Source organism: Podarcis gaigeae, assembly GCF_964106915.1.
Source record: "Podarcis gaigeae genome assembly, chromosome: 7".
NCBI classification, from domain to species: Eukaryota; Metazoa; Chordata; class Lepidosauria; order Squamata; family Lacertidae; genus Podarcis; species Podarcis gaigeae.
This window is the reverse complement of record NC_139683.1, coordinates 66,125,923-66,141,252: the sequence shown is the minus strand read 5'-3', so window position 1 is coordinate 66,141,252 and position 15,330 is coordinate 66,125,923. Positions and strand designations below refer to the sequence as shown.

General features: G+C 46.7%; 1 protein-coding gene across 2 annotated transcripts in view; it reads left to right on the top strand.

Annotated features, from left to right (window-relative positions):
• GMDS (GDP-mannose 4,6-dehydratase) overlaps positions 1-7,194 on the top strand; it is a 286,374-nt gene extending 279,180 nt beyond the window's left edge. Inside the window, exons 10-12 of one of the 2 annotated variants that reach the window (XR_014566298.1) lie at positions 5,841-5,909; positions 6,795-7,094; positions 7,143-7,194. Coding sequence is in view for 1 of the 2 variants with exons in the window: in XM_083747392.1 (XP_083603518.1) it covers positions 5,841-5,909; positions 6,795-6,857 (132 nt within the window). In the remaining variant the exon portion in view is untranslated. Of the gene's footprint in view, positions 1-5,840; positions 5,910-6,794 lie in introns of both variants that reach the window. The other variant, XM_083747392.1, reaches the window with a different exon arrangement.
• The last annotated feature ends 8,136 nt before the right edge of the window (positions 7,195-15,330 follow it).

The window sequence follows — 15,330 nt, the reverse complement described above, 5'->3', positions numbered from 1 at the left end:
TGTGGTGTAGCGAGTACCCACTGTCATGTGCTGACCAACTCAGGCAAAGTATTTTCTCAGGGTACTGACATAATAAAGGCACCCTATGGTGACATTACCACCGTAGGATTCCATAGTGAGAGGAATGGAGGAGTGAAACCCACATCTGTCTCATCTTTTCTGGACATGGAGCATAACAGGGGGTATCACTTTTCTCCTTAACGAAGAGAGGATCTACTGAGCTAATCTGAAGCCTCTTGAAATCAGCACTGACTTCAGTGATCTTTGGATTAGCCCTCCGGTGGGAGACATTTATCTGCTTAAAGAACCATTTTTAGCAAGTGAACCAGTCAAATAATTTTGCTTTGATTTACATTGCCAGCCATGTGATTTGGTTGGCATAAGCACAAAAGTAAGGCCTGCAACCTGCTCTCTGAAAAGACAGGTAGTCATTTTATCCTTGTGCTGTTTAAACTCTGCACTGTTTCCATCAAAGCAATTAAGCACCAAATCGCACATCCCACAGGGCCAACCCCCTCTGTTTTGCTCCATTGTCTCCATTGTCAATGTGCTTGTCAAACTCTGCTGACTGATGCTCTTTCCCTGACATTGAGCTGAAGCATTGTTTTAATGCTGACGGCATTCCCTTGGTCCGCTTGATGGACATTGCCACCAGTTCCCTACTTCCTGAACAAACCAGACAGTTTGCTCTTTTCTTCTTGTCTCTTATCATTCCCTGTCACTAAAGGAGAAGTCTGGATTCAGCTTCAATTTGTACTGATATACTGCAGTGTGGTGAGAAACGAGGAGCGACGGCTATTCCTTATCGTTATTGTCGGCCTTGTGTTTATTACTTCTTGGGATCCATGCGCTTTGGCCTTTTGGAAATGTTAGACCAAAGATTAACAGGCAGGTTTTTAATAACTGATGGAATAGGTTGGGCTTAGATTTCCTGATTGGTTATTGACCTAACAGTATCATGGAAACTTTTTAATGGGACCTTATCCTAAGATGTGCTGAGTGCCAACAAAATCATGAAACAAATGGAGGACTTTAGAGCTCAGCACCTTTCAGAACTAGCCCTTAATGGAAAGCATCTTAATTCTATTCGACCATTTCCCCCTTCCTCAAATAAGCTACTTTGCATGTATGTTTTTAGCAAGTGAAATGCTTCTTTGTTCACATTAGGAAGTGGTCTAGCCTTTAATTGCAAGTGAAACCACTTTATATCTGAACTGCTTGCATTTTCCAGTCTTTTTGGCTCTTCGTGAAAATTCTGTCTTTAAAAAAAACAACCAAAAATCCCCTATTGGCACAAGAATGGAGGTTAGCCAGCTCGCACTACATTAAAACAAATTTAGATGAAGAGCCAATTTCACTGGCATTCTTCTATTCCCCTGGTATCATGCTTGTTCCACAACTTTACTTTTCTAAAAATAGTGAAGGGGAAAATGAAAAGTGAATGCCATTCATAGATGCCGTCCTGAAATTCCTAAAGTTGTTTAACATCCATTGCCAATTTGATTGTGGTCTTGTTTGCTAAAATGTAATTGACCTGCACTCGTGCTTTAATTGTCTGTTACTCTATAGCGTTACAGTGGTCCTTTCATAAATACAGTGGTACCTCGAGTTATATACGCTTCAGGTTACATACGCTTCAGGTTACAGACTCCACTAACCCAGAAATAGTACCTCAGGTTAAGAACTTTGCTTCAGGATGAGAACAGAAATCGTGCTCCGGCGGCACGGTGGCAGCAGGAGGCCCCATTAGCTAAAGTGGTGCTTCAGGTTAAGAACAGTTTCAGGTTAAGAACGGACTTCCGAAATGAATTAAGTACTTAGCCCAAGGTTCTACTTTATGCACCGTGTTTATAACATGTTCCAGAGCGATTAAAAGTTCTGGGGCAGTTGGTTACCTTTCAATGAGAGCATTTCATGACAGCAACTTACAGTGTCTTCGTAATGTTTGCTTTATTTGCAAATACAAGAGTAGAGCTCTTATTGGAAGCAAATGGATAGCCCTTTGAATTTCTGATCCCTAAAGAACATGTAGCCTTCCCGCCCCCCAGGCTGCACCTCATTTTCAGCTAGCTGCAACTAGAAGATTTCAGCTCTCTGTGTCTAATTTCAAACTACAGAAACTGTTTTTCACAGTATCTCTGCTCCCTCTTTGCTATGAGGAGTCGTCTTCCAAAAGCTAGGTTTCAGGCCATGGGTAAAACATCTACAATCATTAAGAAACATTAACGTTATTTTGTCAAGCCCCTGGCTCCCATCAGGTGATGCTTTTAGGCCAAACCACAGTAAAAGACCAATTCAAAGTAATCAAGGCAGGGCAAATCTATATTAACACCAGACTGAAATTATACAGTTCTAGCTTTCAGGTTGTGTTATACTCAAAACTGCTTATTCAGCTCACACAAGTATATAAGACCGAAATGAATATATTCAAAACTGCTAAAAACAAATTTCACGAATCTTTTATAACATTTGCATCATATGTATGCCATATAACATTATCCAGCTGTGCAACACAGATTTTTATTATACCTGTTTGAAAAATCATTTGTGCAAATTTGGGAGCTAAGACTGTTTGATTTCATAACCTAAGATAACGGCATAGCTGTCATGATAACATAGAACTGTAAAAAAAAAAAAGGACATACTTTTTCAGTGAGCATTATCAGTGATTTCTGTAACACACTCAAATCTGTTTGGCTTAATTTGTGACTCCTTTGAGGCAAAGAGACACACATATTTAATTAAAAACTGCCGTTAGCTACACTGAACCCTCCATATATGGTGGGATATTATTCTGAATAAATATAGTACTCTCAGCCTCCCCTCCAAAACAGTCCCTTCTTTTGATAGATGCTTATACTGACTTGAATAGAACAGCCAGGTATGTTTGCCTGTGCTGCTCAGTAGAACATTGATGTGACACAATGTTAACACCTTGTTGTGACATTGTGCTCCTCTACCTTCTTACATGTATCCTACTTTGAACTTTCCAGCCACTAAAGGAAGTTTCAGAATTAAGTTGCAAGTTTAAAACAAACAAACAAACAAAACAATTAGGAGCTGTGCTAGCCATCCCTCACCCAGACTTGTACTGTGAAGCTATTGAATGCTTTGCTAAAGAAAATTGAATTAGACAGTAATAAATTGCACTCTGAAACCAGATCATTCACCTAATGAGCTAAAATAAAAGCTATGATGACACCCAGAACCAGAACTTAGGAAATGGGATATTGACATAGAAATGGTTTGCATTTTTTCCTCTGGCTTTCATTGCTTTATTTTTAAAAAATTCCAGACCACACTCCACAACCAGCTCTTTGATGCAAAAGTATGTGTCTTTTCCAAGACTATAAAACTGAACTGCCATGAGATCAAGTTTAATAAACATAATTGTGCAGCATTTGACACTTAAACCTGCAATTACGAAAAGGGAGGAGGTTTTTTTTTTTAAAAAAATTTACTAGATAAACTCATGCATTTCGCTATCCTACAGAGATCGTATCACAGCTAAGTGAATTTAAATCTGTGGGAGATTTGTACAGTAGTATTAAACAGCACCAGTTTGGCTGCTGGCTTTCTGTTGCTTCGCCAAGTCTTCGCTTTTTCATAGCCAAAACAGGTTGTAACTCACATTTTAAATTTGCAATTTTAAGCTTTGTTTTCCTTTTCACAGAACGTAAAGATTTAGTGTATCTTGCTTTAAAGTGTGTGTGCAGCATCCCTTGTTCTGTGAAAAATAAAGTACTAACAAATTACTGAAAGCAAGAAGGCTGCTTTTGTGATTTTGTTTTTAAAAAGTGTGTTTGTGTATCTTAATACATTCTCCAGAAAGTCATTTGTGGGGCTCAGTGCTCTTCCCCTCCCAATTTTATGTATTTTTAGAGACCAGTGGCACCAAAAAGAAGGGGGGAAATCCACTGTAGAAAAAATAGACAGTAAACTAGACTGTGCTTTGAACCCAGATTCATTGTTATGTTGTGCTACAGCAGAAACGGAAGAGTGGCAGAATTGCATTTGACTTGGTCAGCGGACTTTTTATAACCTTGTTTTGGCAGGGAAGAGGGACCTCATCCTCACCTTTCATAAACTTTCTGATCTTTGATGTCCTTTAAGAAAGCAAAGTCCTAGCTCAGAGCTTCCGTCTGCCCCTGGACTGGCATCTAGGCTCCAGTTCAGACTAAATCTGGAAATTAAATAGGTGCATATCTCAGTTCACTTAACACTTTAAATAAGGTAGCTGAGCAGTGATCCCCCCCTGCAAGCCTTTTCTATTGTTGTTTTCTAAGTAATTGTAATCACACTTTTTTCATAGCATGAACCACTCGCAGAAATAGAGACTGTTAGCCACCAAGGTTTCAGGCATAATCCTTCATACATTTATTCAGCAAATCATGGAGTTGCAGCCACTGTCATTTGTCTGTGTGAAATTATTTTTACTACTAGATGGTACTGAATGACTTATAAATAACCATGGCACAAAAAAAGAGTCTACTATTTTCTCTGGGGCGTTGTTGTTGTTTTAACTTACGTTGCAATCCTGTGCATATTTCCTCAGAAGTAAATCTTATTACTGGCCATACCCAAAGTGTGTTTAGGATTGCAGACTGAAGTTGGATTTTGCTGTTCCTAGATCGTTAAATTACCAAATAGGCTACATTTCGTAGAATCTGTGCATGAATTTACAAGAGCTTTTCTCCACTCTCAGCTTGCATTAACAAAATATGAAAGTGATGTGATCCTGGTCAAAAGGTGTTCTGGGCATCACTTTCAGAAGTATCTTAAGAGCAGCTGCAGCCTGTGAGTGCTAAGCTGAAAGGAAGCACCTTGCTCCTATACCAAAATTTGTCTGTTGTGGAAGTAATGAAAAAGACTGTTGTTGTGTGTGTATGTCATTCAGATGCCATTGGACTCCAGTTCTCATCAGCCCTAGTCAGCATAGCTTAATAGTCAGGGATGGTGGAAATTGACATCTGAAGAGCCATAGGCTCCCAATCCTGGTGACTACAGTCTTGGTAGAACTGGTGCAGATGAGCTCTCTCTCTTTTTTTACAAGCAATGTTAAGAATATATTTTTAATTTTTCAAAACTACAAGCTGAATTAAAGCACTTTAGTTCATTAGAGCACTTTACAATAAAATCATTTTCCTCCTTTGTTCTGTCTTTACAAGCGACACCTAATGATCCTTATTGTCCTTAGGATCACTTTTAGAAAGACCTTCGTGATCATTTAAAGACTGCTAAATCCAAAAACCTGCAACAGCTAGTAGTTTGAAATGAGAAAATCAGCTGGTTCATTTGTTATATCACTCTTAACTGTGAAGTTTTTCAGCACTACCTTTTAGTGATCATATGGATTGTATCTGAAAGAGAACATTATAGTGTCAGGTTTTCTGTTTGATTTACTTCTATAATTTAACCAAAATTGGACGGGGGGATGGAGTGCAAGGTGGGATACATTAATTTGAAACAGCTCTGCCAGTAGCAAGTTTTAGGAGGTATGACAGCTTAAAACAAGATGTTATCCATTAAAGAGTCAATATTTTTGATGTGCAGCATACATTGTAAATGGCCTGCACAGCTATTCTTGAATGCTGCCTCCTGGTGATTTATAAGCCACAGCACTTTGACTCGAAGTTGCAAAACTTGGGAAAGAGAATGGAGGTGGTTTGAATTTCTGCGAAGCGCTGGCACTTTCTAGAAGCTCTGTGTGGATGGAAGAGTCTGTAATGGAATTGGGGCAAGGTGATGTCTATCAACACTTTCGTAACCATCACTTTGCCTGTCTACCTTCCCTGCAGCCTGGAAAGGGAATCACCCACCCGTTTTTTTATTCCCCACAGGATTTTCTTCAAGGCGATTGCACCAAAGCAAAGCAAAAACTCAACTGGAAACCCAGAGTCACATTTGATGTAAGTTCTGTTTGGGGTTTTTATCTCCATTCATTTTATTTAATGGCCTGTTTTTTGGGGGGGCGAATCTGTGCTTAGAAAAATTTATAAACTCGTTATTAGTAGAAATAAAATAACATTTTATATCATTTAAAGGAAGGGGTGAGAGCTTTTTCTATCAAGGGTCACGTGTCCTTGGGAAAGTTGATGAGGTGCATGCAGACTGCGGAAGGATTATTGCATTTTCCAAAGCATAACATTGTGCTGGATGAATGCTGAGACAGAGCAACATTCTCAACATGAGAAATGTCATTCTGACTAGGGTTGCCATACGTCCGGATTTTCCTGGACATATCCGGAATGCTGCAGTTGGCAGAAATCATACACATGTACAGGAAAATCCAGACATGTAGCAGCCCATGTCAGCAGTGCAACTTTTCTGTCTGGATTTTCACCGTTTGAAATATGGCAACCCTATTTTTTTATTAGAAAAGGGAAGACTGAGTGCGACAAATGAAAATCGTGCATTCAAAGCAGCCCAAGCCATTTTAGTGCCTGAAGCAGAACCATCCAACTGGTCTCCTGTTGGCATCATAGTAATGATGATGAACCATTTACTGTCCTTCAGGAATACCCTGAACATTAGTTATCCCTTGCCTGCCTAATGGAAGGACCAGCTCTCAAGGACACAATAAATAGATTGTTTGAATGCATCTCAAAAGGTTTATTCTGGTTGGTGGGCTAATTCAGGGGAAAATAGATACTAGAGGGAAGTAATGTTGTGGGAATACAGCTATCACTCTAAGCAGAGCCAGACACATCTGTTGGTTTGTTTCTTTGTTTTGTGTGTGTGTGTGTGTGTGTGTGTGTGTCTGTGTCTGTGTCTGTGTCCCTTCCTTTTGGCAGGAGCTGGTGAAAGAGATGGTGGAAGCAGATGTGGAACTCATGAGGAACAACCCCAATGCATGAATCTGTTCCTCCTTCCATACCTGCTAACATGACTGAGCCTCCAGGGAGACGGCCGGCCTAATCATGACTTCTGCAAGTGCCATTGCTGGGGATGGGGAACGACAATCACTCCACTGGGTGTTGAAGATTTGCTGCCATTTTATTTTCCTCTTGATTGTGCAATGGATCATATTTTCCCCCTTTTCAAATCTCAACCATGCATCATGACTTTACATTCCTTGAAGAGGATAGGCTGCAGTGATTGCACTTTTCCTCCTGATATGTAGACAAGACGTTGGAGGCCAGCTTGCCACTCCAATTCATTTTCTTTTGATATTAAAAAAATCCTTTCCATAAATTAGACTGTACAGTGCATTTTTTAATTCTTTCTCTACTACAAGTGGAAGGGGGAGGGAAAACGAGTGTGAGTTATAGAGTTATGCTTCCTTTCCAAAGTTAGGGTACTTCCTTTTTTTCTTTTTTCTTTTACTCTGAAATAAATGTTTGGAAAACCCAATGTATGGTGGATCCGTCCTACTGACACAATAAGATTTATGTAAAATCATAGCTATATTATCCAATGGAATCATACTGAGTTCTGAACATCATATTGCACCTCCTGTTTAATATTTAACCTATCAGGCAATCACAGAGGTTTGGAAACAGTGGGTTTTTTTTAATCTTAAATCATCTACATGTGGGTTGCATACTATTTCCTACACAGATGAGCTTTTCATGTGCGAAATGTAATGTAAAATGTTTATTTGTATTGAATGGGTCTTACATATAAGACGGTGTGTTTTTTTGGATAGTCTCCTTAATGTTATTTGTTCAGGGGGCAAAGGGATTATGCTCCTCTCCCGCTAGCCCTTAGCTACTTGCCCTTTCCACTGCCAGAACCCTTTACAGTATGGGTAACTCAGGCTTGCAGTGCACAGTTCCATCACCCTAATCCTTACTGACTTTAGATGTCTCTCCATGGTAGACCAGGGGTCTTGCTATGTTTTTGAATCTTCAGCTCCCCACCTTAGCATTGTGCATGCACATATTTGCGGGGTGAGAACCTGTGACAAAAAGCCTCTCTGTGCGGCACCCAATTCCTGCACACAACAGAGCTATTCACATCCCATCCTGTTTCTGCTTACTATAATTAGACATATAGGAGCCTGAAGCTGCCACAAAGATGGCCTTAAAAAAGATTAAAAGGAGAGGAGGGAAATCCAGACTTCAAGGCAAGTAAATATTGTTGAAACATTTGGTGCCAATGTACCAAGGTTAAGCAGAGGTCGCGGGTCCCATACATTTGCCTTCCCCTTGGCTCTCCCGCCTGACAATCACCCTCTGCGCTTCTTTTAACTCTTTGCCTTGAAACGAAAGGGTGGGGCATTGCCAACTTTTCCTGGGGACCCTGCATTTCAGTCAAAACACGGTCGCGTCACAAAAGTTGCGGGCCCGCGTTTCTTAACACGGAAATTGCCTTGAAGTCATGAAGGGAGTCTGACTGCTGACTGCCGTCCGGTCCCGGGTAAAACTCCCTTCTTGGATTCGAACCGCTTTCAGCCCAGCCCAGTCTCCCGCGTTGGTTTTAGAAGGGCAGAGAGAGAGAGCCGGGTAGGTTAGAAGCAGGGCGCATGCATTTCCAAGCCGGGAGTAGAACCCATGAGGAATCCAGGAGGAGGAAAGGGCAATGAGAAAGAGAGAGAGAGGTCGCAGCGAGAGGCAGCCCTCTGCTTTCAGGAGGTGTGTAGGACGGGTGGGGGAGGCGGCGAAGGGAGCTTTGCCCAGCCTGCAGGAGAGAGAGGGAGAGAGAGAGCACTCTTTGTGTGGCTGCCTGCGAGGGAGGCGGGCGGTGCAATGGAAAGTGTGCGCGCCGCGAGAGGAGGTGGTTTCGGGGTTAGCCAGGGCTTGGGGCCGGCCTGGCTGATGCTCAGAGGGGCAACAGGAGCTGGCGGGCCGGGGAAGGGAGGGGGGGCTCCCAATTGGGACCAGATGCTTCCTCGAGGCTGCCTTCGCAGCAGCAGCAGCAGCGGAGAGGCTGAGCTTAGCCGCCGCTGCCTGGCGCTACTCGCAGCTCCACGCAGGTGCAAGGAAGGAGGGGGGCGCTCGGAGAACAAGAGGGGCTCTTGTTTGGCTGGGCCGAGGAGAGGCCAGCCGCCTCTGGGCTTGCCAAGCCGAGGAGAGGGTTCCCACCTTCGGGAGCAAGCGAGCCAGCCAGCCGCTTGGCTTCTGCGCTTTGCTTCAGGCCTTGCACGGAAGGGCAAGTGGCTGCGGGAGCGCGGATCCAACGGGGTGCGTTGCCAGCCGGCCGAGGCCCGCTCAGTTTTCCCAGGGCCGCTTGTCTTCATCCTGGGGAAAGGGGTGACTTTCCTTTCTGCTGCGCTCCCTCCCCGACCTGTGTCCGGACTAGACGGCTTCCTTTCACTCCTGCCCTCGCCGTGCTCTGGGCACTGCCAGTTATGTGGGCGATTTCAGACAGTTGCTGGCGAGCTGAGCTGAGCTGCCACTTGGCTCTCCCCAATAAAACTGCTGCTTCCCAACATGATCAGCTAGACCCGAGGCCTGCGGAGCCCCTGGAAATCACTGCCTGTGACTCTCTTGTGTTGTTCGCCTTTGCGCTAAGAGCGCTTCTTCGCTGCTTTTTCTTTTCCAGTGCGCTCAAACCACGCATCCGGGCTGATTTTGACCGAAAGGGGTCTGCGGCAGACCGACATGCAGACGGGGCTCTCGAGGGCTAGCATGTCCCGGGAGAAAGCTCAGGCGCCCTCGGGAAGTCCGCACAGCCATCGAAAACGGCGACGTGTTTAGGGTCAGGCTGTGTTTAAGGACAGGTCACCCTTCCACACCTCCCCGGCGCCGGCCTCAATCGCGCCGGAGGGGACCGGGGTGCTGAGAAATCGTGGATAGGTACAGCCCTGATAATGCGCTACAAGAAGCTAAAACACAGTCTTCAGATGTTTTATTTTTAAATTTAAAGGGAGTGGGGGGATTTTGACTGACTTGGTCCCATTATTAGGGAATGTGCAGGGATGCTCGTTTTCTTTGTTTCTCCGTGGCAAAACTGGTATGTCAGTTCAAGGAAAGTGGTGGCTTCACAGCGCCAACCAAGGGAAGGTTCTCCTGCGCCACCCCAAAGAAATGCACGCCACAAATTTAAATCACTTGTAAAGTACGTCCGCTGTTTGGACTCACATTAAAGTACCCTGAGCCTTCATTGTAGGTTTACTGAGATAGCGTGGTCATTTCTATTCAAGAGACACAGTCTACCCTTACAGAACTGCTGTCCCCAAGGTTTAAGTTTGGGGTGTGTGGCGCCTTAACGCCGCTGAGCGGAAAGGGTTAGGAAGTGTTGCGAGGGCAAGGCAAGGCGTGGACAAGCCTGGCGAAAGGAAGGGGACCCGGTGTAAGGAGGTTCCCCAGCGACGGTACTGAGAAGAGGCATTCCTGTTTTGTTTTTTACTGTGCTATTATAGAGCCTACATTTTAACATTTTGTTCAACGGCAAGAGACTAAAATCTTGCAAAATAAACTTGCAACTGTACCACTGAAATCATGCGTAATTGCATTCGGTGGGAGCTGGCGCGCGTAACGTTTTTCGCACTGCGCTCCTTATCTTTGCTTACACCCTTTTTTGCGCCTATTACGACTCTCAGTAAGCATCCTATGGAAACTCTGGCTCCTGATCTTTGCGCCTTCGAGGGGGGTCCCCTAGCATGGCGGTTCCGTTGTGGTGTTTGGGTGTGTTCAAGTAATTTAAAGGAACAGCCCTGGTATATCATAATTACCATGTAGTTTTATTTTCCCTTGTAAGACTTACCTCCCAAGTCTTGTCTGAGTGAGATGAGCGCAAGTTGGGTCGTGTGGGTTAATGAAAAGTAAACTACCTGATGATTATGAGAAGATGGGGAGCTGGAGACCTCCCCCCTTTTTTCTCGCATGACTTACCTCCCAAGTTCTGGAAAAAAGTGGGTGAAGTGGACAGGGGCTGGGCCTTCTGGATTTATTATTTGGGGGGGGGGGTTGCATGCAGCCGTCTTCTCCCCACCCGCCGCCGCGCCCGACGACTCCAGTCCTGGCATCCCATCTGCAATATCACTCCCCTGGCATGTTGACATTCACCGTGGCAGGTGACTGCTTTATTGCTGTGGAGGGTGGAAGAGGAGGGAGGTCTGCTTGGCCAGCTCGCATTCCTTGTCAAGGCCCAGTGGGATCCTCCTTCCGACAAGGAATGCGCACATCTCGCATCTTCACTGCAGAATGATTTGTTTCAGACGCTGGCTATATAATAACCGGCAAGTCCCACCAGAAGAGACCATGCAGCCCGCGTCTTCCAGCTCATCCCGTCAGCTCTGCCGCGTGCAGGTTGGCGGAAAAAAGCAGGAAAACAGCACGGAGCTGCGTTTTGTTTCCTAAAATGGGCTCCTGGCGCGGCTGCGATATGTTGTTGCCCTCTCTGTGTATGTGACCATCAAGCCTACCCGTCCTTCTTCCTCTAAGAAAAAGATCACACCGGGCCTCGAAGTGGGAAAAGAAGCCGTGGGCTCGATCTCTCTCAGTCGCACACTTCCAAGGGCAAGTGGGCCCGAGGGGGCGTGTGGGAGAGCTGGTGGCGGTGACCAGTCTCTGGCACCAGGGAGTGGGGACAAGAGGGTGTCTGAAACCCAGAATGAGCCGTAGTTTGGGCCCCTGGTGCTTTTCTGCTCTGCTTGTGCGCAACAGGGTGGAGAGGGTGGAGAGTGGCGCTTCGCAAGGATCAAGGTTCAGCAAGCGGGCGCCTGCGACTGCCCGGCGTTTCCCCTCGCATATCCCGCACCCACAGCCCAGTCTCAACGCGGCTGGCATTCCAGACATCTCAGCCAGTTCCTTCCAGCCTCGCTCCTAAGGTTGCTCTCCGGGTGTGAAGCCTCTTCCTCCCTTCAGTTACTTGTTTGGAGCGCTCCAGAAACCGCGAGCGGCTCTTTGGGCCAGGCCTGCGTCTCTAACCGGTGACGGAAAAGGTAGTGGACAGGGAAGCCAGAAGCTGGCCGTGTCAGCCCCGAGCGCAGCCCGAGGCACCAATCTTACGCAGCAATCTTCTCCTCAGCGTCCCTTCTCCTGTTGTCGAAGAGAAAAGCTATAATGTGATAAACACACTGGCGAACAAGTGACAATTTCCTTTTGGTTTTCGTCTGGCGATCTCTCTCTATCTCTCTCTTGCAGAGAGACGCGGAGACCCTGGTTACCCTCTAAGATTACCTCTCTGCCTTGGCTGGAAAAGAGCTCTGGGTCAGCTGCATAGGGGAGACTTGCCGTATCAATTAAAGGGTGATATATGATCCCTGCCCGCTCGCCCCCAGCCCTAAACTGAAACTAATAGGTGATTAGAAAGGAGCCCGAAGGCCCCAAAGACGGACGGCTGAGACGGATGGATTTGGGAAGGTATGAGATCGACGTAGGCGATGGGAGAAGGACGGATCGGCGTCCTTCGGAAAGGCCAGTCCCGCTCCGCCCCTGAGTGGAAAACTCAGCTGGAAGGCAGGCCCCGTGGAAAACCGGGGACTTGCTTGTTAAGGGCTGAGACCCGGCACTGCGCAGATAACCCGCTCCAAAGAGGCCTATGTAGTATCTAGACGCGTCTCTTTAACGCTCCAAAACGGAGCAACACCCGAACACACGTCCCCCTATTTACTCCAGAGGAATCCAGCCATTGCTGTGAGCGTCCGGTGAATGGGTGGGCATGCCCGCTTTGCCTTTGTCTGTGCGCAGAGGCCAGCGGAGGGAAGCGGGAGCCGGGCTGTCTTCAGTCCCCTTCCCCTGCGTCCCCCGACGACGCGGGGAATCGTTAGATGGTTTCTGCTTGGAACTGCTGCTGTAGCGAGGGTTCCTCATCATAATCCCCGAGCAGGTCGTGCGAGATGTTCGCCGGAGGGATGACATTCCCTGTTCCCAGGGGCGGGTCATTTGCCTCCAGACACAACAAACTCCAGAAACAGGCAAACACGGCCGAGTTTTGACAGGCTCGAGGAAGCAAAACAAAACGAGAGAGAGGTACGGCGCGGGATGTGCAGAGGGCGAATGAAGGAAGCCCTTTCCCCAAGTCTACTCGAAAGGAGCCTTCCCTGCTTCGCGCGCCTCACCGCTTTCCTTGGCAATCCTCGGCTGTTTTGGAAGGGGTGTTTCGGGGAGTGGAATGGCGGTGTGGTTTCTGCAGATGCCTTCTAAGAAATTGGTTTTTAAACCTTCTAAATGAGAGAGAAAGAGCGTTTAGACCTTGCACGTTTTCGCGGCTTAATAATCCCACAGAAAGTGTGCGCAGTTCTTTCTCAGAGCTGCTTCTGCCCGACGGTTGTTCCCTCTTTTTGTCTCGTCCTGCCCTCTCCGCCGCCCTTTTCTTAATGCTCGCTCCCTCCTAAGTTGACATTTGGCATGAGAGCTACGCCGAGCCCCTCAAATTAGAGCCCACTTCGGGGCAAACAACAGAAACAGTAGCGCGCCTTTCTCTTGACTTTTTTTAATATATAAAAAAGTCAAGATCTATCATCTAGAAAGTGTGTTTAAGACCGTGGCTTTAAAGAACATTTAGAAAGGGGGTCTTTCCTTGACGAGCGGGCATTGATACACTGAGCATTGCTTTTTAATAATTATCGCATTGGATTCTATGCTTTATCAAAGCACCGCTCTGAAAGAATTTTTATCCAATAAAAAAAGCACTCTGGCATCTGCTGGATTGAAATGGCGCTTGCTTGCTCCCGGTGATTTTAGGGGCCCCTTCCTTGGGCATTTTCTGACGCGCAAATAATTTTAAAAGTAGAAATTCATTAGAAGGTCTCCTTGCCTTTTGGCATACTTTGCGCTTTTGATCCACGCTTATTCTTGCTTGTTTTAAGGGCAGGCACAGTTCTGAGAGCGGCAGGCAAGAGGCATCCAGTTCGCCTCTCAGCTCTCTGAAGAGTTAATAGCTCCAAATGTGTTGGTTTTCCTGCCTTCTCCCAGGGGTGATGGGGGCAGGGCGGCAGAGGGGGGCGAGAAGAGGGAGAATTTTCTCTATTTGAGGAAAAGGGAAAAAAAGGTCGAGCGAAATTGAGCTGGATTTTCCTCGGGCTTGTAATATATGGAGTCTGAATTCTCCGCCCACCCGCTCACCCCCACCCGCTTACCCCCAACCTCTCCAGCAAGAGGTCAGGTGAAAATCTCCTGCAGGTAAGGCTCGCTCCTTGGCTCACAAATTGTTCCCTTCTGCCCACCCAGGTCGACTCAGATCTGTTTATTTAGGGGAAAGAGAGGGAAGGATAAAGAGCGCTGGACCCTCCATTCTCATCGAAAGACCCACCGGCGGTCAGAAACCCCTGGCTGATCTGCCTCCCTTTTTCTGTCTTTCCTGCCAGGGCGAACCCCCATCCACCGCAGCAGAAGCTTTGTAGAAACAACAGCAGCAGCAAAAGCAAAATAGTCTCCAATATGCAGGGAATAAAGCTACTGGTTTGGTTTGGTTTTTAATTCAGAACGGTTTCCCTACCTCCCTAATCTATTCTCTGTAATAAGGTGAAATATTTGATAGGTAAATCGAAGGCTGGTTTGTGGGGGGCAGAGGGCAGGAGGAGGAAGCTCCTAGACACTTTGGGGGAACCCCTCCACACACAAAAGAAGCATGCCTTGTCCCTGAACCCAGAGCCAATCCAGGGGCGCTCCTGGCTTCTGCGTCTTTCCTTGCTGGCACCGGATCAAGCGGGTCCCTGCTTTTAAATCAAAGGCCAAACTGTTAGCGAAGACGGAACAGCACCCCCGCCAGTCCGCACACCCCAGTGGCCCGGCGAGTCCAGTTCCTGCTGCCCTAATAAATCGATCCGAAAACGCGCGGGGTGGAACAAAGTCACATTGATTTCAGGAGGTGGTGTGTGCTGTGCGCGCGCCACCGTGTGCCCCCTTTTTATTTCCATCTCCCCTCCGGCCCACCCCCCCCCCAAAAAAAAAAGGCTCTCTTGGAACGCGTTCAAGTTCCGCTGAAATGCACACGGAATTTGCTTCTCAGTGCGCGCCTTCGGGAGCGACTTCGGAGGAAACGGAGGCTTCTGTCAACAAAGCGATTAAGGCACTCGGGAGTCTCGGGTTTGGGGGCTCCGGCCGATCTGGTTTGGAGGTCGCCTGGGCAAGCGCGGCCCGTTCTCAGGCTCTCTCCCTCTCTCCTCATATATATATATATATACATTCGGGTTGAAATTACAGCGGCCTCCGCGCGCCCCCCGCCCCATATATAATATGCTCAATATGCTACTAAATTGGAAGTCGGTCACGGGAAGAAAAAGAGGGAGGAGAAGGCGGGGGGGGGGGGAAGCAGCAGCAGCCAAGAAAACAAACGAAAATAAAACGACCAACGGTGGGGCGCAGGTTGTGGGGCGGATAGATAGGCTTCTTTAAGTAACCCAAAAGAGAAAAAGAGAGAGGAGGTGTGTGTCAGAAAATGTCTGGAAAGCTGCAGAACAAAGACCCAGGCCCAGGCTTCCGCTTCTGCCCCGAATTC